General features: G+C 41.2%; 1 protein-coding gene across 1 annotated transcript; it reads left to right on the top strand.

The window, feature by feature from the left end:
• Nucleotides 1-62: 62 nt before the first annotated feature.
• Nucleotides 63-20,595, top strand: tnc (tenectin; the record flags this gene model as incomplete). Its single annotated transcript, XM_017630385.1, has 5 exons — nucleotides 63-101; nucleotides 9,511-9,708; nucleotides 9,771-10,025; nucleotides 10,256-19,826; nucleotides 19,912-20,595. Coding segments are annotated over 5 exons (10,166 nt in total), but the record flags the coding sequence as incomplete, so codon positions are not given.
• Nucleotides 20,596-21,922: the final 1,327 nt, after the last annotated feature.

The following is a 21,922-nucleotide window of genomic DNA, read 5'->3' as shown; positions in this document are numbered from 1 at the left end:
TGCCATTGTATATTAGTATTTACTTGACTAATAAATTATTTATTTGTATTTTTTCATTTTAGCTCCCCTACAAGACGCAACTGAAATTCAACAATACACAGGTAAGTAAAATTTCAAATGAAGGAATAGGATTATTTATATTGCAAATACATTTGTATGTATGTAGGTATTATAGCATGTTTGAGCTGAAGTATGACCGAGTGAGTGGGCTATTTTATTTGCGGCAAAAAATTAACTATGTCAAATAAATTTTTGTGCATTAAAATATCAGGAGCTACTTTTGTGAGTGAGAAAATAATAGCTTATATATACTAAGTTCACGTTGAGCCTTTAACTCGAGGTTATTGGCCATTTTGGAGTTAAACGTTAAACACTACTCATAAACTCAGGCTTTTGCCATACAAATAATTTTCGTTTACCTCGCCGTAAACACCACTTTTATTTGGAGTTACACCGAATGCAGCCCTTTTTTGACCGAATATGGTTTGTGTATTTGATAATCCAAACCTGCAGGCACATAAGTGTAGAATATCAACAATCTAGCTATGCAAATACCAAAACTGTGGCTCGACAGAACTTTTTGTGCCGATTTCAACCCTACCAAGTAAAAAATAAAGAAGATATCAATGATTAAAGTTAAATTTATTGATTTTTTAAATATTAATATCTGCTGAACAATATAAGCCCTTGACGCCAAAATATAGGTAAAAAACAAAAAATATATAAATATAAGTATATTTTTTTAATGGCTAAAAGGTTATACTGTATACGTCGCGTAAGAGGTATTTAAATCTTTAAATAAGCATCAATATGTTTCTGATCGGTCAAATAGTTTATTATATGTAAATATAAAAAGTATAAAAGTTAAACCTTAATCTCTTTTATTGGCTTCAATTTTTATTTGCGCCAAATAATCTTGGTATGGTTAAAATCAGCATGAAAATTTCTATTTAGCTACATTTTTTATTTCTTTATGGCTAAACGGTTGCTATTCTACACCACGGCTACTTTGGACTATTTCTGTCTCAATCCTGGAGTACGGGAACAGGCTAAATGTAAATAAGAAAAAAGTAAACAAACAAATGTCAAATTAAACTCTGAGTTTATTAAACACCACAATGAGAACACTTGACAGTTGTTCATAAACTCAAAACGTTAAACTCGAGTTAAAATTTCAACGTGAACATGGTATTAGAATGGATGGCTACCTCCAAAAATTAAAGCGCACTTAGACTTAGACAAGTAAGTTAACTATAATTTGATTTGACTGCGAATGCTGGGAAACTGAGTAGCATATGTTGTGNTTCAACGTGAACATGGTATTAGAATGGATGGCTACCTCCAAAAATTAAAGGGCACTTACTTAGACAAGTAAGTTAACTATAATTTGATTTGACTGCGAATGCTGGGAAACTGAGTAGCATATGTTGTGGTACGGTATAACACCGCTGAAAGGGCTTTTAACCTTATAATCGTTCATACAACACCTGCAGTGAGATCTTGACGTGATATTGAGCCTAACCCACCCAACATTGACCGGCTATTACTCCCACTTTTAACGAGAGGTTTGACTTGTGCAGTTTTGACTTGTGCAGACCACCGCCACTTAACTTGTTCTCTAAGGTTTTGCGTTCCAAGGTTTTCGCCCTGCCTAGCTGTCAAAAAAAAAAAAAAACTCGCATATCGCACACCCTCTTCAAAAGAGAGACACAACTCGAAATTTGGCATTTTCAAATTATGCGCTAAAAATGTTCCCAAAGCTTTTATTTACCTTTCAGCAAAAGTTGGTTCAAATGTTTGTTATAATTTGTTTAAAAGCCTAAGGTAAAGTCAAAAGATGTTATGTACATTTGTAAGCCTCGTTTATTTCAGCCGCCTTCGCTTTGAAACCAGTTGAGTGATCTGGCAGCTTAAATTTCAGTATATTTAGTAGAGAATTTCTCACAGAGGAACTTTGCATGTAGCTTCGTTCCATGTGTGAATACGCTTCACAGCGACATGATTCCAGTTACTATACCTAGCTCATATCGCCTGGATGGAATGTTGGAGGTGAAGGATCCAATCGGACCCAGCGGCAGTGCACAGCGATCGCTTGGGGCCTGAATAAGCTCGAAATTTCTTAAGTGTCGGAAATGATGTTTTCACTTACCGGACATAAGCGTTTTCCAGAAATGCAAACGTTTGAAATTAGGTCGCGGTAAGGTACATACATTAAACGCCATGCGCCGGCGAGAACGCAGTGAATATTTCCCAAATAGCTTTGGGCAACTTAGGCACTCACTCCTTGCTCAGTCAGGTCGCCATTATTGGATGACTGTTGGAGATCTTAATTTCTATTCTGTTCAAAATTGCACTTACATACACAGGTCTCAATTCATATGGAATTATGCGGCAATAAAACAGCGGATGAACTAGGGTGGTCCGGCTCTGAATTCAATTTGTGGACATGGTTATCTCATTTGCGGAAATCAAAGCTGAATTACCGAAATTTAAAAATCAAAGACATAGCAGAGGTAGAGCTGCCCAGGATAGATAAGATTAACAGATAAATATGGAGTCCTTATAACCCACTTACAACCAGAGCTGTATGTCATTTTGAAATTCAGTTTACTTTTTCTTTTATTAAAATATATAAGATGAAGAAAATAATTTTGAACGAATCGCTTTGTTGACTTGAAGCGGTCTTTACATATAGGAGCGTTAGCGATCCTAATTTTTCAAGCCCTAAATTTGATGGCAGGTCTATTAATAAAAGGCCACGCGGATAAATAAATTAATCACAAATATGTTAATTGGTAACGAAAAAAATTATTAGAGTTTAATTTTTTAAGGAGATACTTATACATAAATAGCTGACTTATAAAGATTTTTCGGATCGAGTGAAGCGTAATTAGTTGCTATTCGCTTGTGCTGCTTCTACTGAAGAATCAGTTGTGCAGCCTGCACGAATAAACACTTGAATGCCACATTTGTGATGATATCGCTCTTTTGTGCTATAAAATGCATTTCTTGTTAATAAAAAAAAAAACGGAAAAAACTGCGCGCAGTTGCTAATTGAATAATGTCCATCATTTATGGCAGCATTTAACGCCTTTAAACATGCATTAACACCTTATTAAAATTATTATTTATGTACAAATAACGAAGCACAGTTTACAACAATTGAGTTGTTAATGTAAAAACAATTGAGCTGTTGAAACCAGTGTACAATTAAAGAAACGAAACGACGGAGTTAATGAATTAAACGAACAATGAGTTGACAGTCACACTACATAGTATACATATATCACTCGTTTACTAGAAGACTGCCATAACACAAAAAACTAAACTTTTAAGCAAATTATGCAAAGTTACTCGTTGCATCATGCTTCAGATTGTGTATAAATTTCGTGTTAAAATCTTGTGTTAGTTTCGGCGTAAGCAGAGTTTCATTTTTCCCGAACCGGTTCACTTTTCACTTTTGGTTTTCATGTATTTATTTACTATGAGTGGATGAAAAATTTTCGGGTGAATTTTTTTTTTCGGGCGAAACTCAGGATAAGGCAGAATATTTATCGCTTTTTTCTACATTTTGGAAGTAAATTGGAAGCTTGTTCTTTTGAGTTGTGCTAGTGTTTTATTAAATCAGCGATATGTACATACGCACAGATAAACATTTGAAGTGTCATTATGTGGCAATTGCTGCCACCTTTATAACCCTAAAAAAAAGTATAACAGTTTGGCGCACAAGCTGCTACACCGCAATCCATTTAAAACCTGAATTCATTCATTTTCCCATAATCTCATGAAGCTGTGAAAATCATAATAGCCCCACCAGCTTATCTTGCTGCGATCGGTCATCGGTTAATTCATCGCCTGTCAAGATCGTGAGTATGTTAGGCGGTCTGTGACAGTGATGGAAGAGTTGGTACAATTGTACTTTTTCCAACGCTTTTTTAATCTGAAAGCACATTAAGTACATACATATTTTCGGTACATTAAAAAACCAAACAAATTTTCTAGAATTTTTGATGTATAAACATCTTAACTCTCGGTATGGATGAAATTTTCTTTAACCCAGCAGAAAATTTGCAACTACTTTTGTGTAACCCAGCACAAAATATGTGATGGCTTCTTGTGTATACAAATTAACATATCGGGCTATTTTTGGAACATTTCGGGTCCTTGTTCAGAATCATTTCAGAAGATGTCCCTGACTGTTTCAGAACTATTTCGAGGCTAGTTCGGGAATATTTCGGGAGTAATTCGAGATCATTTCGAGGCTAGCACAAGTCTATTTTAGGTCCATATTGGGACCAATTCAGGACATAGTTATTTAAACATCAAATTTCATGAGTACCTGGTACTCACGGCCTTTTCTCCTTGCAGTTATAGCAACCAAGTGCAGAAGCATCAATCTGATCTTTACTTGCAAAATCCCAATGGCAACAAATCTGGCATACATATGATCAGAAATTTGCTGTAACTGTAACCGNATTGGGACCAATTCAGGACATAGTTATTTAAACATCAAATTTCATGAGTACCTGGTACTCACGGCCTTTTCTCCTTGCAGTTATAGCAACCAAGTGCAGAAGCATCAATCTGATCTTTACTTGCAAAATCCCAATGGCAACAAATCTGGCATACATATGATCAGAAATTTGCTGTAACTGTAACCGTAGCTTTCTTATTTGTCAAGGTTAATTTATGTTCGTTTAGAAGGCCCCCGTTTTCCTGTTTTTTTTTTATCTTAAAGCTAGCGTAAAGGTAAAGTAATTTATGTCGTATATCTACCTCTCAGCAGCCCAGTCATTAGAAAGGATTTGACGCATGACGAGAATGATTCGCCTGTAGCCGGTTTTTGTAACTTTTCTCTACCGATTATTTCTCTACTGGTAGAGAAAATATGTCACTCTCACCTACTAATTAGCAGTAGAGAACAGGGCGGCGAATTCATATCTCAATTCGCCTTGGTAGAGAATTGTTACAGAAACGAGCTACTGATCTAAAACTTTGTTTGGCCTCGAAATTTTTTTCCCGTTCCAACCGAGCTTAACATATTAGAGCAGGTGAATCCTAAAATTAGGCATGGCGTAGTAGAGCCAGATTTCCTTGTGTTTTCGTATTGGCAAACAGCTTTGCCGAAATGTCTAACAAAATGTACATCATAATTTTCTAGTTACATTCGTATTCTTTTAAGTGCAGATTAAATACAATTTAAAAATTTCATTTTCCATCCCAGCTTTGTGGTAAAGCTCACACTGGCTCAATGCGCCGCCGACAGCACCCGCTCTCAATTCGTAAAAATATGTTTTTTCCTAATTTTTATGGCACTTGTTGAACTGTCGAGCGATTTGTTTTCTTTCGAGTTATGAGAACTCATTTGTATATTACTTCGTTGTCTCCTTGTTACCAAATAATAAAAATAATCTATAAATTAGCGTGTAAAACTCGTGCTGATGTCCGTCTACGGCGCTCACATGCTCTTACGTACACAAATAAACAAATCGTAAATTAACTTTTATGCTTTTTACACTTTTTGTTATTGTACATGTGTGCCGACGTGCGTTTGAGTTATGCATACGAGTGNGTTGTCTCCTTGTTACCAAATAATAAAAATAATCTATAAATTAGCGTGTACAACAACGTGCTGATGTCCGTCAACGGCGCTCACATTCTCTTACGTACACAAATAAACAAATCGTAAATTAACTTTTATGCTTTTTACACTTTTTGTTATTGGACATGTGTGCCGACGTGCGTTTGAGTTATGCATACGAGTGAGGGTAGCTACCAAGGCGTATTCAATGTATGTTTGTATATATTTACACTAATCATTTTGTCACATTATTTACGTGCATACATACAGACATGTTTGTAAACTTTGAAATTAATGTGGTCGCGTGATGTACATACGACTAAATACATAGCTCATTAATTTATTGCACTACGAATGTGGATTACTGACACNCATACAGACATGTTTGTAAACTTTGAAATTAATGTGGTCGCGTGATGTACGACTAAATACATAGCTCATTAATTTATTGCACTACGAATGTGGATTGCTGACATATTACTTGCAATTATAATTACATTATGCACATACGTTACTAATTATAATATATCGTGAGCATTGAACAAGTCACAGTAAATATCAATTATTTAATGAAGCCTTTTTGCGCATACATATTACGTATGCACATACATATATATGTACATATACAGGTTATTCAGAAAATATTCAAATGTTTACATTGTGAATGCAATTAGGAAAAATGATGGAAAACTATTTTATAGGAGTTTAGTGGCCTTTCCTGCAAACCGGATTTATTAGTCAAATTCAAAAATGATTTCTCAGATTTTAATACTTTTTGCTTCGTTGAACAAATAAATTTATTATTCTTGTTTGGCGCTGTGACGGCAAAGTTATGGCCAAGTAAAATGAAGCACACCAGTAATTACCTATTTTCAGCGACCGAAAATAACTGTTATGATATATTTCAAAAACCAAAAAGTCAAAGTTTAAAACTTTTCGTGGAAGACAATTGTTGGCGTACTTGTCATTCTCATGATGCCCTCTACAAGGATCAAGGATACTTTTTATTTTTCTAACATTGAAAAAAGTACAATTTTTACTGTTAAAACTGTACCCAAATATTTGTTTTTTTAACAAAAATAAAAGGCTTTGCCAAAGAACAAGTAAACCGTTTAAATAAAGAAATTTAGTACAATTTTCGGAGCAATAATGAAAAAAAATTTAAGTGGCGAAGGGTTAGCGTTGATTTTTAGTACTATTTTTTTTTTTTGCAGAATGCAGTTTTTAGCCCATTACATTTTGGTATAAAAAAATTCAAGCTTGAAATTTCTAAAAAAATCCCGTTAATTTTTTAGATTTTTTTTTCTTGAAGATGTGCCAAAAATCAACAGTAAGTCCTAGCTACTTCAAACTTACACTTTATTTTATTTAATTTTAATAGGTTAAAAACTACATATTCAAAAAACTTCTAAAAAATCTGCTCAAAAAGTNAAAATTCAAGCTTGAAATTTCTAAAAAAATCCCGTTAATTTTTTAGATTTTTTTTGTTTTTTGGAAGATGTGCCAAAAATCAACGTTAAGTCCTAGCTACTTCAAACTTACACTTTATTTTATTTAATTTTAATAGGTTAAAAACTACATATTCAAAAAACTTCTAAAAAATCTGGCCAAAAAGTTGAAAATTTGCATGAAAATTTATTGAAAATGCGAAAAAAATAAAAATTTGCATATATTGTAAAAAATTCTCTGGGTCAATACTTTCTGCTGAGAGTGTATATTTGAATTCTGTAAGTCAAGAACAAACGATTAAGACCAAATTCATTTAATAGGACTAACGGTTCGGTCGCTTTTTGGCCAATACTTTTAGTTTTGTCAACAAAATGTTTGGCTTAGTTTAACTGTTAACATCGGACTGAAATAATAAAAGACATTTGTTTACTGCAATTTTATATCAAGAAAAGATTTTTTGTAGACTTTTATTAAAAAAGTTATAATTGGTTGTGGCCCTGCCTCTTTTGCAAACTGACGCCAAATTAACTGGGAATTCCAAGTGAGCCAAAGCCCCTCCACCTGATCTTTTTAACGCAGAGGAGGCCTTTCTCTTGATTTGCTACTACCATTGGCTACCGCGTGGAATAGTTTCGGTCCGCTCGGAGATCATTTTCGGATAGGTAATTATTTTTCATTCTTTAAAACCTCCGAAGAGCCGATGACTTTCGATCATACTCTTGTGGGTATTTTTTCTCTTTTCTTTTCTTTTTTTTTTGGCCTGAAGCCACTCTGAGAAGACCCAATTAGCTCGTTCACCGGACGCTTCAGTCTTTCACACATTTTCGATACCAACTTGAAGGCGCTAGTTGGCGCATGTAGCAGGGGTCGCCCCATACTGTGATTTTGTGGTGAGCACACTAAAATTTCAGTTTGCAGACATGCGTTCGTCCGACCATATTTCACATCAGGCTTCAGCAGCTTTTTTGTTCTTTAGCCGCGAAATTGCTATTATTATCTCGTCATAGTCGTACCGGCTCGTGCTTATTTTCTCAACTGGTTTCAATGCCATTCAGCAAGGTGGACAATTGTGCCATCAACAATTAAGGCACGCTTTAAACACAGGTCAATAGGTGGCCTTGTTTGTTCTTACAGGAATTTTCGGTGATCTCGTAAGCTCCCTTGAGTTTTTGGAAGTTTTTTTTTTGGTCGGCCAGCACCTTAAACTCCTCGAACTCGCTTATTTGGGCTTCTTTCTCTTTACTGAGGAAAATATTTATGTATCGCTTCCCCTTTTCAGTTCTCCAGGTTATCGATCCCATATACATACATATGTAGCTCGTATTAGGCTCGATTTCACCATCTTCCTCTAGGCGACATCTTTTTTCTAGACAACGGAGTGTTCTTACGGGTTCTATGAAATCCAACTAGATGTCCGTCGTAGAAAAGTAAAGAACAAGAAATTATGTCCGACATCTTTCATATAACGGTTTGTTGAAGAGTGCTCTCATAGGGCAGATATGGGAGTCAATGGTTTGTTGTAATTGCAACATTTCGCCAGCCAATGAAGCTTCATTGTGTTCTTAACCGCATATTTTTTATGGCACAGATTCGACTACGTACACATTTTGACTACAACCAATTAGTGATTTGTGTCACTGTTTGACCCCCGAATCGTACGCAACGCAAGACTAGAATACTGGAAACGTGTTTCTGTCTACGACAACGTGATTCATGACATTTATCATACTATGATCAAGGAACATCCTCATTTCCATATAAATTGCCTTCTGCTGGAGCCATGTTTCGTGGCCTCTGGATTCGGTTACCTGACCTTGACATTTGAAATTGCCTGGTTTGTTCTAGGCGTCGTCTTGGCGACGAATTTGGGGTTCTTTACGTGCTAGATGTAGTAGATGACGCATGATTCCTGGTTTTGTGTACCTAAGAGAAAAGGTGCATTGTGATTTTCATGGCTCAATCAAGTACATAATTGTAACTTATTATCTCAGTCAGAGTGGAAGCCCAGGATAAATGTATTTACACAAAATGTATTCAATTAAAAAATTATTTGGTATGCCATAAACTTACTACTTTAGCAAGTTTTGTTAGGTCGCTCTTGAGATGTGTATGTGCATAATTTCTGAAATGAAATTTTTGCACATGCAGCTTTGCATATATTTGTGTACATGCGCCTTGTATCGGGTTTAGTACTAGTTGATTGGTAGTGTAGCATACCTTTAGGCACTAAGTGTTGTCAGTCGCCTTGTATCTATGACTATGTATGGGTCCATATAACATTTTTTGCCTTAGAATAATTTTACCTTACCCCGGAAGATACTTCCATTCAGAACTTTTATCCTTTTCGAGTTTCTCAAAAGATACAATATTTTACTATTTGTTTCTTCTTCGGTTCTTATGTAGTAGTAAAATTTCACACGTAATCAATTCAACAGCATTGTTACTTACCTCTGTTCCTCGCCTCTGTATAAATTTTTCAGAAGGCTGTTACTACAATTACAATCACTACAATGAAGGCGATAGAATATTAACGAACGAGCCCTGCCTGAATTGTACCTGCCACAATAAGATGCTGATGTGTTATCTGCGTGTTTGCCCATTTACGAAACCAATTGGACACGATTGCATCGTTGAAAAGCGTGAGGATCAATGCTGTCCAATTATCACATGCCCCGAGGGTAAGTTTCCATGCAATTGCTTTGCATTATTGTATTCTATTTATTCTCATTTTCTTCCGAAGTTCCTGTCGATGTTGCGCATCATGTATCTGAGCCCGGCACAGAGCTAAGCATACCCGAGAAATATGGCTGCAGCATCGATAGCAAATTCTACCCCGAAGGCGCACAAGTACCATCAAATCCTAATAAACCATGCGAGCTGTGTTATTGCATTAAGAATCGCACGTCATGTCTAATGCAGGAATGTACATTGCACATTGATGGTTGCACACCGATCTACAATAAGGGATCTTGCTGTCCAGTGCGTTACAATTGCGGTAAGTTAGGCGCGAACGTAAATATGTATGTATGTAGGTATTTAGTGATATTTATTTAATTTTTATTTTTCACATTCTTTCGTATAGATCACGAGAATGACGTTTTGGAGCTGGAGGATCACTCGTCCACCACATCGACCACAACCACAGAGCGCCCAACGCCTNTATGTATGTATGTAGGTATTTAGTGATATTTATTTAATTTTTATTTTTCATATTCTTTCGTATAGATCACGAGAATGACGTTTTGGAGCTGGAGGATCACTCGTCCACCACATCGACCACAACCACAGAGCGCCCAACGCCGGGCTTCATTCTCACTACCACCATGACACCATCGGTCTCCGCAGACTGTGTGCACAATGGCGATGTTTACGCCGATGGCGCCTCCATTACTGGCAAGAGTGCCTGCGAACACTGCTACTGCATGCGTGGAGATATTGTTTGTGCCGTTCAAGAATGCGACATGCCAATGCTATCTAGCAATGGTAAGAGCTGTCATGCACTGCCGCCAGCAGAGGGTGAATGCTGTCCCAGCAATTATGTCTGTGAGGACGATTCAGCCACTACAGAAATCATTGAGGTGACAACTCCGCCGTATGCGAAGGAAAAAGAAGCGGTTACTGCGTCCGCGGACAAGGATCTGCACGGTGCCATACCAGAGGAAGATATTCAACTACAAACACACATTGACGAAGATGAGGAGAAACCTGCCGGTCAAGTTACTACTGCACCTCCGGATCTGGCAATTGATGTCACTGGAGCAGCAGTGACTGCCGCTGAAACACAAGAAGCTGAAAGCGAAAGTTCGACCGAGAGCGCTACAACAGTTAAATCTGAAGTTTCATCTGAAACAACCGAGAAGCAGAAGGAAAAAGAAGAGCCAACAAGTACCGACGCATTTGAGCCTATTTCAGAAGCCACAGCAGAACCTGAGGGTACTAAACGTATTAGCACTGACATTGACGATCATGCGGAGACTACAGCTAAACTTGCTGCCGCAGAAGAAGTGACCACTTCCGAGCCCAGCAGCGAAGAAACGGAAGCTACCACAGTACCGGCTATTAAGGAAGTGGAAGAGAAACCCGCAGTCGAATTCGACGAAAGAATTGATACTGAAGCTTCTAGACCCAGCAGCGAAGAACCGGAGGCTACGACAGTGTCTGCTATTAGTGGAGATAAACATAAACCTGCAATTGAATTCGACGACAGAATTGATGCTGAAACTTCCAGACCCACCATCGAAGAGGCGGAAACCACCACAGTGCCGGCTATTAGAGGAGAGGGCCAGAAACCTGCAGTTGACTTCGGCGAAAGAATTGATGCTGAAACTTCCAGACCCAGTAGCGAAGAACCGGATGCTACCACAGTGCCGACTATTAGAGCAGAAGGGCAGACACCTGCAGTTGAGTACGGCGAAAGAATTGATGCTGAAACTTCTAAACCCAGCAGCGAGGAAATGGAGGCTACTACAGTGCCCGCTATTAGAGGAGAGGAACAAAAACCAGGAGCCGAAATCGACGAAGGAATTGATGCCGGAACTTCTAAGCCCAGCGGCGAAGAAGCAGAAGCTACTCCACCTCCAGAAGTGTCTGTGGTTCCAACCACTGTACCTTCACCAACAAAATCAGATAAGGAAACTAGTCACGAAACCAGTGCTGAGGTTCCTGAGGGAGAGAGATCTACAGAGTCCTCTGAAGGGGCCGCAACGGATCACGAAAAACCTACCACAACTGTGCGACCAACCGTCGAAAAGGAAAGCTCAGAAGAATCGACAGAGTCAGAGGATATTGATGTTACTACAAAGAAACCAACTGCAATTGTGTCCGAGGAAGCTTCAGAGCAACAAGCAAGCACTGAAATCAGCTCAGAGCAAGGTAGCGGCGAAGAATCAACCGAATCGGCAGAAGCTGAATTATCAACGGAAAAATCAACGGAAGCCTCCAGCACCGAAGAGGAAGTGCCAGATATGCAACTGCCTTCTGTTATTCCCGGGGAAGGAGACTGTTTGGTCGGCCATAGAACATACGAAAATAATACTAGCATTCCGACAGCAGATGAATGTGATATCTCTTGCAAGTGCATTAGCAGCATCGTGGTCTGTAATAAAATTGAGTGCGATGTGCCGAAAGACATTAGCAAGTGCATTATCGATCAAGCGAGCACGGACAAATGCTGTCCCTCATTTATCTGTGAACCACATGGCATTGAAACCACAGCGGCACCTATTGCACCGGAAGACGACCAACCAACAATTGCTCCCTTCTCAGATATTGACATACCTGTTGTTCCTACTGAGCAGCCAATGTCACATGTCAAGGAAGAAGACGTGACAGGAATTGTGGAGAGTACGGCAACACCAAAGATTGATCAATCCGACTTGATTACTGAAGATAATGAACAAATTGAGAAGGCCACCGCTGCGCCAAGTGCGCAAGCAGTGCCAGAACAGGCCAGCGACAAAGTGGCAGTTTCACCCGCAGCATCAGTTGACGAAGCTGAAACGGAGAAAGCTACAGTTTCTCCAGCAAAGGGAGCTGAACAAGCTGGAACCACTACAGCTGCACCATCCATCGAGGAAGCTGAAAAGATCACAACTACACCTGTGCTTGAAGGTGAAATATCAGAGGAAAAATCTACTGCTACCCCGGAAATTGCAGAAACTGAAAAGGCCACAATTGCGCCGAGCATTGAGCAGGAAGAAAAGGTGCCAGAAGAGGAGTCTGCAGTTTCAGAAGAAATTGAAAAAGCAACTGCTGCTCCTGATCTTGGTGATGTTGAAGCAGTTACTTCAGCTGCAGAAGAAGTGGAGAAGTCTACCTCTGCTCCTGCTTATGATGATAGCCAAAAGGCTGACGAGCACGCAGGCGTACCCACCACTCTTAATCCGGATCTGGAAGATGTTGAAAAAGTCACTTCTGCTACCACTGCTGGCGAACCAGAGCTTGATGAAGGAAAAGAAAAGGTCACAGTTGCACCAGAAACTACTGAGGGTGAGAAGGCTGCCACGGCCGAAGAAATTGAAACAGAGAAAGCAACTGCTGGCCCAAGCATCGAAGAAATTGAAAAGCCTACACCTGCTTCTAGCTCAGACGTTGAGAAAGGTACAGCTTCTCCGGACACTGAAGAAAGCGGGAACATCACCGCAGTGCCTGATGCCGAACAACCTGTACAATCTACTACCGCTTCTGTTGCTGAGGCTGTCGAAAAATATACTACCGAAAGTGCCGTGGAAGCCGAAAAGTCAACTTCTGCTCCTCTCAGCGCAGAAAGCGAGAGCACTACTGTTGTACCTGTTGTGAAGGAAGACAAAGATGAAGAAGTAGGCGAGAAGTCCACTACTGCTCCAGGCATTGATGAAATTGAAGAAGCTACTGCAGAGCCAGAAATCCATGAAGGAGAGAAAGTCACTCTTGCTCCAGCTGTCGGAGAAACTGAGCAGCCAACAGCCGCCCCTGGCATCGAAGACGCTGAGAAGTCTACTGCTGCTCCTAGCGGTGAAAAAGTTGAAAAGCCCACCGCAGCCCCAGTCCTCGAAGAAATTGAAAAGGTTACTGCTGCTCCTGACGGTGATGTTGCCAAAGAAAGCGAGATAGCCACGGCCGCACCAGGTGTCGAAGAGGAAGAGAAACCAGCTAAGCCTGATGAAGAACAAGTAGCTGAAGTCACTACTGCTCCAGTTGACTCGGAAATTGAGAAAAGTACTCCTGCTATCAGTGATGAAGGAATTGAAAAGGTTACTGCCGCTCCTGCTGCCGAGGAACACAAAGAGGCTACTGCTCGTCCCGACATCAAGGACATTGAGAAGACAACTCTTGCTCCAGTTGCTGAAGGCAGTGAAAGGACTACACTTTCTCCGATTGTTGTGGGTGCCCCTGGTGCTACAGAGAGTGCCCTTGAAGTTGAACAAAGTACTGATGAAGAGGGCATCGCATTATTCACTGGAATTCCACGACTTGATTTGGAAGATGCTGTGCATGAAGGAACAGCTGCTCCTGGGACAGAAGGAGACATCGAAAAGGCCTCACCTGCACCTGAAAAGGTCGCTGGAGAGGAGGAATTCACTCTCAAACCCGATCTTGAAAGTGAAAAGGAAACGGAGGAGTCTACCACGGCTCCTATTTCTGGGGATAGTGAAAAGTCTACTGCTGCTCCTGCCATTGACGCACTTGCGGGAGTCACCGCAGGTACTGAAAGCGAAGAGGGCGAAGGTAGCGGAGAGGCTGCAACTGTTGCAACTGGCGAAGAAGATGGCACCGCTAAAAAAGAAGAAAAGGTTACAGTTGCACCAGAAGTGGAAGGTGAAGAGCCGGAGAGAGGTACTACTGCAACAAGTGCAGCCACAGTTGAAGACATTGCAAATATTACGGCTGCGCCAGGAACCGAAGCCGATATCGAAGAGTCTACATCTGTTTCGGAAGCTATTGAAAAGACCACCCTTAGATCTGATATTGAAGACGTTAAAGAGGCTACTGCTGCCCCTGATGTTGAAAATATTGAAAAGGCTACTGCTAGTCCTAAAGGCGAGCAAGATGAAGGCGCCCCTGGAATCAAAGAAGAAGCAGAAGGTATTGAGAAATTCACCGCTGCTCCTGAAGTTGCGGAGAGTGAAGGCCCGGAGAAAGCCTCCACCGTTCCTGGAACTGAAGATACCGAAAAGGCTACTGCTCCTCCTGGTGCTGGAGATATTGAAAAAGCCACTTCTGTTCCTGAAGTCGAAGAAAACGAAGGCGTTGAGAAAGCCACCTCCACTCCTGGAGTCGAAGATATTAAAAGTGCTACTGCCGCCCCTGGTGCAGAAGCAATTGAAAAGGAGACTGTTGCTCCTGAATTGGAAGAAAGCGTCGAGAAACCCACCACCGCCCCTGGAATCGATGATACCGAAAGCGCTACTGCTGCTCCTGGTACAGGAGAAATTGAAAAAGCTACTGCTGCTCCTGAAATCGAAGAAGGTGAAGGCGTCGAGAAAACTACTTTCTCTTCAGCAAAAGATGATGTTAAAAAATCCATTCTTGCTCCTGAAGTCGAAGAAGTAGAAAGTGTACCTGGTACCGAAGATGTCGAAAGAACTACTGTCGCTCCTGGTGCAGGAGAAATCGAAAAGGCTACTGCTTCTCCTGAATTCGAAGAAGGTGTCGAGAAAGCCACATCTGCCCCTGCAATCGAAGATGTCGAAAAAGCTACTGCTGCTCCTGAATTGGAAGATGGCGTCGAGAAATCCACATCCGCCCCTAGAGTCGAAGATGTCGAAAAAGCTACTGCTGCTCCTGAATTGGAAGAAGGCGTTGAGAAAACCACCTCCGCCCCTGGAATCGAAGTTACCGAAAGCGCTACTGCTGGTTCTGGTGCAGGAGAAATGGAAAAGACTACTGGAGCTCCTGACGTCGAAGAAGGTGAAGGCGTCGAGAGAACTACTTCCGCTCCAGCAATCGAAGATGTTAAAAAATCCACTCTTGCCCCTGAAGTCGAAGAAGGAGAAGGTGTACCTGGTACCGAAGACGTCGAAAGAGGTACTGCCGCTCCTGATGCAGGAGAATTCGGAAAAGCTAGTGCTGTTCCTGAATTGGAAGCTGGCGTCGAGAAAGGCACATCTGGCCCTGGAGACGCAGGTATTGAAAAGGCTACTACTGCTGCTCCTAAATTGGAAGAAGGCACCGAGAAACCCACTTCCGCGTCTGGAATCGAAGATGTCGAAAAAGCTACTGCTCCTCCTGAATTGGAAGAGGGCATCGAGAAATCCACATCCGCCCCTGAAATCGAAGGTGTCGAAAAAGCTACTTCTGCTCCTGAATTGGAAGAAGGCTTGGAGAAACCCACATCCGCCCCTGGAATCGAAAAAGCTACTGCTGCTCCTGGAGAATTTGGAAAAGCTACTGCTGTTACTGAGTTGGAAGGTGGCATCGAGAAAGTCACGTCTGCCCCTGGAGATGAGGATATTGAAAAGGCTACTACTGCTGCACCTGAATTGGAAGAAGGCGCCGAGAAACCCACTTCCCCGGCTGGAATCAAAGATATCGAAAAAGCTACTGCTGCTCCTGAATTGGAAGAAGGCATCGAGAAAGCTACATCCGCCCCTGAAATCGAAGGTATCGAAAAAGCTACTTCTGCTCCTGAATTGGAAGAAGGCGCCGAGAAACCCACATCCGCCCCTGGAATCGAAAAAGCTACTGCTGTTCCTGAATTGGAAGGTGGCATTGAGGAGGGCACATCTGCCCCTGGAGATGAGGATATTGAAAAGGCTACTACTGCTGCACCTGAATTGGAAGAAGGCGCCGAGAAACCCACTTCCCCGTCTGGAATCGAAGATGTCGAAAAAGCTACTGCTCCTCCTGAATTGGAAGAAGGCATCCAGAAATCTACATCCGCCCCTAGAATCGAAGATGTCGAAAAAGCTACTGCTGCTCCTGAATTGGAAGAAGGCGTCGAGAAACCCACCTCCGCCCCTGGAGTGGAAGATACCGAAAAAGCTACTTCTGCCCCCGAATTGGAAGAAGGCATCGAGAAAGCCACATCTGCCCCTGAAATCGAAGGTGTCGAAAAAGCTACTTCTGCTCCTGAATTGGAAGAAGGCATCGAGAAAGCCACATCTGCCCCTGGAACTGAAGATATCGAAAAGGCTACTGGCGCTCCTGAATCGGAAGAGGGAGTCGAGAAAGTTCCTTCCGCCTCAAGACCCGAAGATATCGAAAAAGCTACTGCTGTTCCTGAAGTCGAGGAACCCGAAGGCGTTGAGAAAACCACATCCGCTCCTGGAATTGAAGGTGTTGAACTGGCTACAACTATCCCTGATGCAGGAGCAATCGAGAAAGCCACTGCTGTTCCTGAAGACGAAGAAAGTGAAAAGGCCACTATTGCCCCTGAAGTTGGAGATGTTGATAAAACCCCAGCAGCTCCAAGTGTCGATGAAATTGAAAAGGTTACTGTCGCCCCTGCTGCTGAGACAGAAGAAGTCGAAGGAATCGAAAGGACGACTGCAGGTCCGATTTTGGATGAGTTCGAAAGGACTACTACTCCCTCTGTTTCCGAACATGTGGATGAATTCAAAAAGACCTCTGTTGCACCTGCTACTGAAGGTATTGAAAATGTTGTTACAACTTCTGCAGCTCCAACTGTCGATGAAGGATTCGAGAAGGCAACAGGCGTCACTCCCTTGGAGACTGGAGTTGTTGTGGATAACGAGAAAGGTTCCCCTGTCGACGAAGATCGGGAGGGTGTTACTATTGTTCCTCGCCTGGACTTGGACCTTGAAGAGGCGACCGTTGCTTCTATCGCGCCAGAAGGTATGCAAGAGATTGCAACACAACATCCAGAAATTAGTAAGACAAAAGCTTCCCCAGCTCCTGGTGTAATAGCTGATTTAGAATCAGAGGAGGAAGGCGAAGGCTCCGTAGAATCAGAGGAAGAAACTTCAACTAAACACACAGTACAGCACATTGCCGAATTTGTTACGGATCATGGCTTGCCAAGCACAACCGAAAGTGCAGTGAAACCATCGAAAACTGATGATTTCGAAGCTTCAGGCGAGGAAGGGGAAAGTATAGAGGATATTACAGTTAAACCTACCTCGGGACCACAATTAATTGGAGAAGACATGGTTTCAGTCACGGAACCAGCCGATACTAACAAGGAGTCAGTCACGGAGAAACCTGAAGAAGAAGAACAAAAACAAAAAGGTGAAGTCACCAGTGAAGCCAAACCTGAGGACAAAGAACAATCAACAACAATCAGAACTCATTTCGAAGTCGGCGAAATTACAACGGCTAAGCCTGAAAGCGAAAAACAAACGGAGGAAGATCAAATCACACCTTCCCCCGAAACTGAAGCTGAAGGAGAAAGACAACCAACAACGATAAAACCTGGACTTGAATCTGACGAGAAGATACAGCCTCCCACGGCTATTCCCGAACTTAAACCTGAAGAAGAGAAACAACAAGAAGCAGCTCAGCCGGACTCCGAGTTCGAGACAGGCGACGGAACACAACCCACGACACTGCATCCTGATGTCGTAGCTGGAGAAGATTCGCAAGCAGCAACAACAGCCACTCCTGAATCCGAATCGGAAGAAGACAAAGAATCCGAATTGCCAGAAAAGAAACCCTCCGCCACAGCTGCCCCTGAAATTACGACGGACGAAGAAAAACAAACAGTGACGGCGGAACCTGAATCAGAGGGTCCTGAAACTCAACCTCAGGAAGAAAAACAAACAGTGACTACGAAACCAGAAGCAGAAGAAGAGAAAGGACATACCACAGTAGCACCTGATGTTGAATCTGAAGAAGAGGAGCAACCAGAGACATCTAAACCTGAAGGTGAAGCGGATGAAGAGAAACAACCTGCCACAGCTGCCCCTGAATCTGAATCTGATGAGAAACCACAACTAGCAACAGGCAAACCGGGTGAAGAAGCCGAAGACGAGAAACAATCAGCCACAGCCGCCCCTGGAGCTGAGTCCGAAGAGGAAAAACAACCAGCGACTGTCAAACCGGAAGGAGAAGCGGATGAAGAAAAACAACCTGCCACAACCGCCCCTGAAGCTGGGTCTGATGAGGAAAAACAACCTGTCACAAGCGCCCCTGGAGCTGAGTCCGAAGAGGACAAACAACCAGCAACTGTCAAACCGGAGGAAGAAGCGGAAGAAGAGAAGCAATCTACCACAGGCGCGCCTGAAGCTGGATCTGACGAGGAAAAACTACCAGCAACAATAAAACCCCAGGCCGAGGAAGAGAAAGAACATATCACAGTTGTCCCAGGAACTGAATTTGAGGAAGATCAACAAGCAGTGACGGCCAAGCCGGAGACTGAAACCAAAGATGGAGAAAAGGAGGCTGTCTCATCCACTCCAGTTTCTGAGGCCGAGGCCGACCTCCAACCAGCTACAGACAAGCCTACACTTGAAGCTGAAGAAGAGAAACTGGCTGTCACAGTTGCACCTACGGATGAAACTGAATTTAAGAAAGAACAAGGAGCAGTAACAGCAACTCCTGAAACTGAATCTGAAGTTGAAGAACCACTAGTTACAATCAAACCTGCATTCGAATCTGAAGAAGGCAAACGTCCAACAACCGAAAAACAAGAAGCCTCCGCAGAGGTCGCCATCAGTTCTACCGAGAAGACCTCAGCCGAGCAAACAGATGTCAGCACAGAGGAAGAAAAGGAAAGCATCGCAACAACAGTTCACCCACTATTCCCACACATTGGCACAACACTGCCAACACCAGCGATCGACAGCCGGATCGACATCGCTAATGCAACATCACAACCCGAACTTGCAACAGAAACAACAACGCCGACAAATCTCATCAGCAGCGATGTGCTCATTACCACACAGCCAACAATCACACACTATCCACCACCAGCACCTGTATACGGTCAGTATCCATCCTATAACGATGAATATCCCGACGAAGACGAGTCAGAAGTATTCGGTCCTGGCACTTGCCGTTATGGCGGCAAACTTTACGTCTCAGCGCAGCAAATACCACGAGACGATCCTTGCGATTTCTGCTTCTGCTTCAGAAGTGACATCATTTGCTTGCAACAATCTTGCCCGCCACCAATTTCCGGCTGTCACGAAGAACCTATCTCGGGCTTCTGCTGCCCACGATACGAGTGTCCCGTGTCGATGGCAACCGTACTGAATATCACCACCAGTACGACAACGACGAGCACAACACTGCCGCCACATTTCCTGCATCACTCATATGGCGGAGCGGTGCAACGAAATGGCTGCCTAATCAATGGCAGATCGTACAAGGTCGGCGAGAAGATCGAATCGACGAGCGGTCCATGCATCAATTGCACGTAAGTACCTAGCGAACAAAGGTGTAAAAATGTTTGCCGAAAAGAGTTTCGCTTTAATGAAATTTTTCTCGTTTTTGCTTTTCAGTTGCGGTGGCGATGGAAAAATGAAATGTGATCCTCAGGCGTGCGTGCCCGAACCGACGATGCAGCAAGTGATGGCTGTCGTTGCGACCGGCAGGAAAAGATGAAATAATCGCTAAGCATAAACGCTTACAAATACAACACAGCAGATACAATCACACTACTCACAATTAAAAACCAAGAAAGACTAGTGAACAAAAAGAATCTGCAATCCCGGTGCCAAAACCACAATGAAATATTACAAGTACATACATATATGAAAATATTGTAGAGGAAGAGAAAGTTGTAGAAGAAAGCGATAATTGCATGCAAAGTTTTCGAGGGAAAAATGAGTTAGGCACGCACACATACATACATGCATACAGACATATCGACGTGTGTGTTGTTGTTAGTGGGGCTCCTTTTTTTCTTTGAATGCATACACCCTTATTAATTATACGATATGATGCCGATGATGATAATGATAATGATGACGTAGATGTAAACTAAACATATTTATATAAAAAAAAAAATCAGCTAGCATACGAGCAAACAACCAGTGATATTGTGCTGTATACCTAGTATAGGTGCAATTAACAATTTTTGTAATTAAGGACGCACTTACTTAAGCGAACTTTTTCGTTTGTAATTTTGTAATTGTAAAAAAAAAACAAAAAAAAACAAAAAAACAGAATAGGAAACAAAAAAACGAAAACCCTAATATAAATAATTTAGTATAAATATAAATTATAGTAATGTTTGTAACGTCGTTCTTTGTGCATGAACGATTGCGAAGCGGGGCGACGAACGAAAAATCTATACATACATACATATGNAAAAAAAAAAACAAAAAAAAACGACAAAACAGAATAGGAAACAAAAAAACGAAAAACCTAATATAAATAATTTAGTATAAATATAAATTATAGTAATGTTTGTAACGTCGTTCTTTGTGCATGAACGATTGCGAAGCGGGGCGACTACGGAAAGCATAGTGCATACATATATATATAGTATGTATATTAAAACACAATTCAAGAGACTCTCAAGCACGAAAAATCTATACATACATACATATGTAGTTATAGTATATTAAAATGGATTAAAGACACTACACAGCAAGCATCGTGCGACGCATATTGTGGCTGTTACAAAGAATAACGTTATGAACTAAAATAAAAGCTTTGCCATTAACTACATTTGTACTGCTATGCTATTAGCTACACTCTAGCGCCTAATTGTAGGCTATAATTTTTCACATTTTTATTTTGTAAATTTGCATGTACTTTCGCAAAATTTGCAATTAACTTTTTAAGTTTTTTTTTTTTTTTTGATACATACTTATTTAAGTTGTAAGGTTGCTACTAGTCTTCTCTCCTTGTACAAGCAACAACGCAAATCGAAACGATAAACAAATTTTAATTTTTTTTTTACTAATTTTTCAACGCTTCAAGTGCTGTATATTCAAGTTCCCTTAGTATATTTTTTTAAACTAAAACTAAGCAATTTTTTCACAACAATTTACAACGCAAGTCAGGATATGCTAGGTCATAAGACAGACATATGTATGCCCCTCAAGCTTAGATTTACCATGCACAGTTATGCGCACAAATGTTTACAAACGCACAGAAAAGCTCTAAACTGCTTGCAAGCAGGCAAAGAAAGCTGAACAACGAACGAGAACGCGTGGCCGAGCAAGATGAGCGTGGACGAGCAACGAGCTGCCGACGAAATGCTGACAAGAAACAAAAAAAAAACGCATATAAGCAACTACTTAAAAAACGTTGTATTGTAAAAAAATATAACATAAAATAGCACAAAAACATAGTTTAGTAAACAAACATACATACACTTACACAGATGAAACAATAAATAACACTAATGCTCGACTGATTGAAAATTTTTTAACCTTAACCATAAACTCGTAGTCGATAATAGAAATCAATAAATAATATAATAAGTAAATTTGTATGTAAGTTTATATGTACATATGTACTAACTATGTAATTAAAAAGCGTACACAGTAGCAATGAACT

Source organism: Rhagoletis zephyria, unplaced genomic scaffold (genome assembly GCF_001687245.7).
Source record: "Rhagoletis zephyria isolate East Lansing unplaced genomic scaffold, Rhagoletis_zephyria_1.1 Rzeph_scaffold_07685, whole genome shotgun sequence".
Taxonomy (NCBI): Eukaryota; Metazoa; Arthropoda; class Insecta; order Diptera; family Tephritidae; genus Rhagoletis; species Rhagoletis zephyria.
The sequence above is the reverse complement of the archived record's forward strand: the minus strand, read 5'-3'. Positions and strand labels throughout refer to the sequence as shown.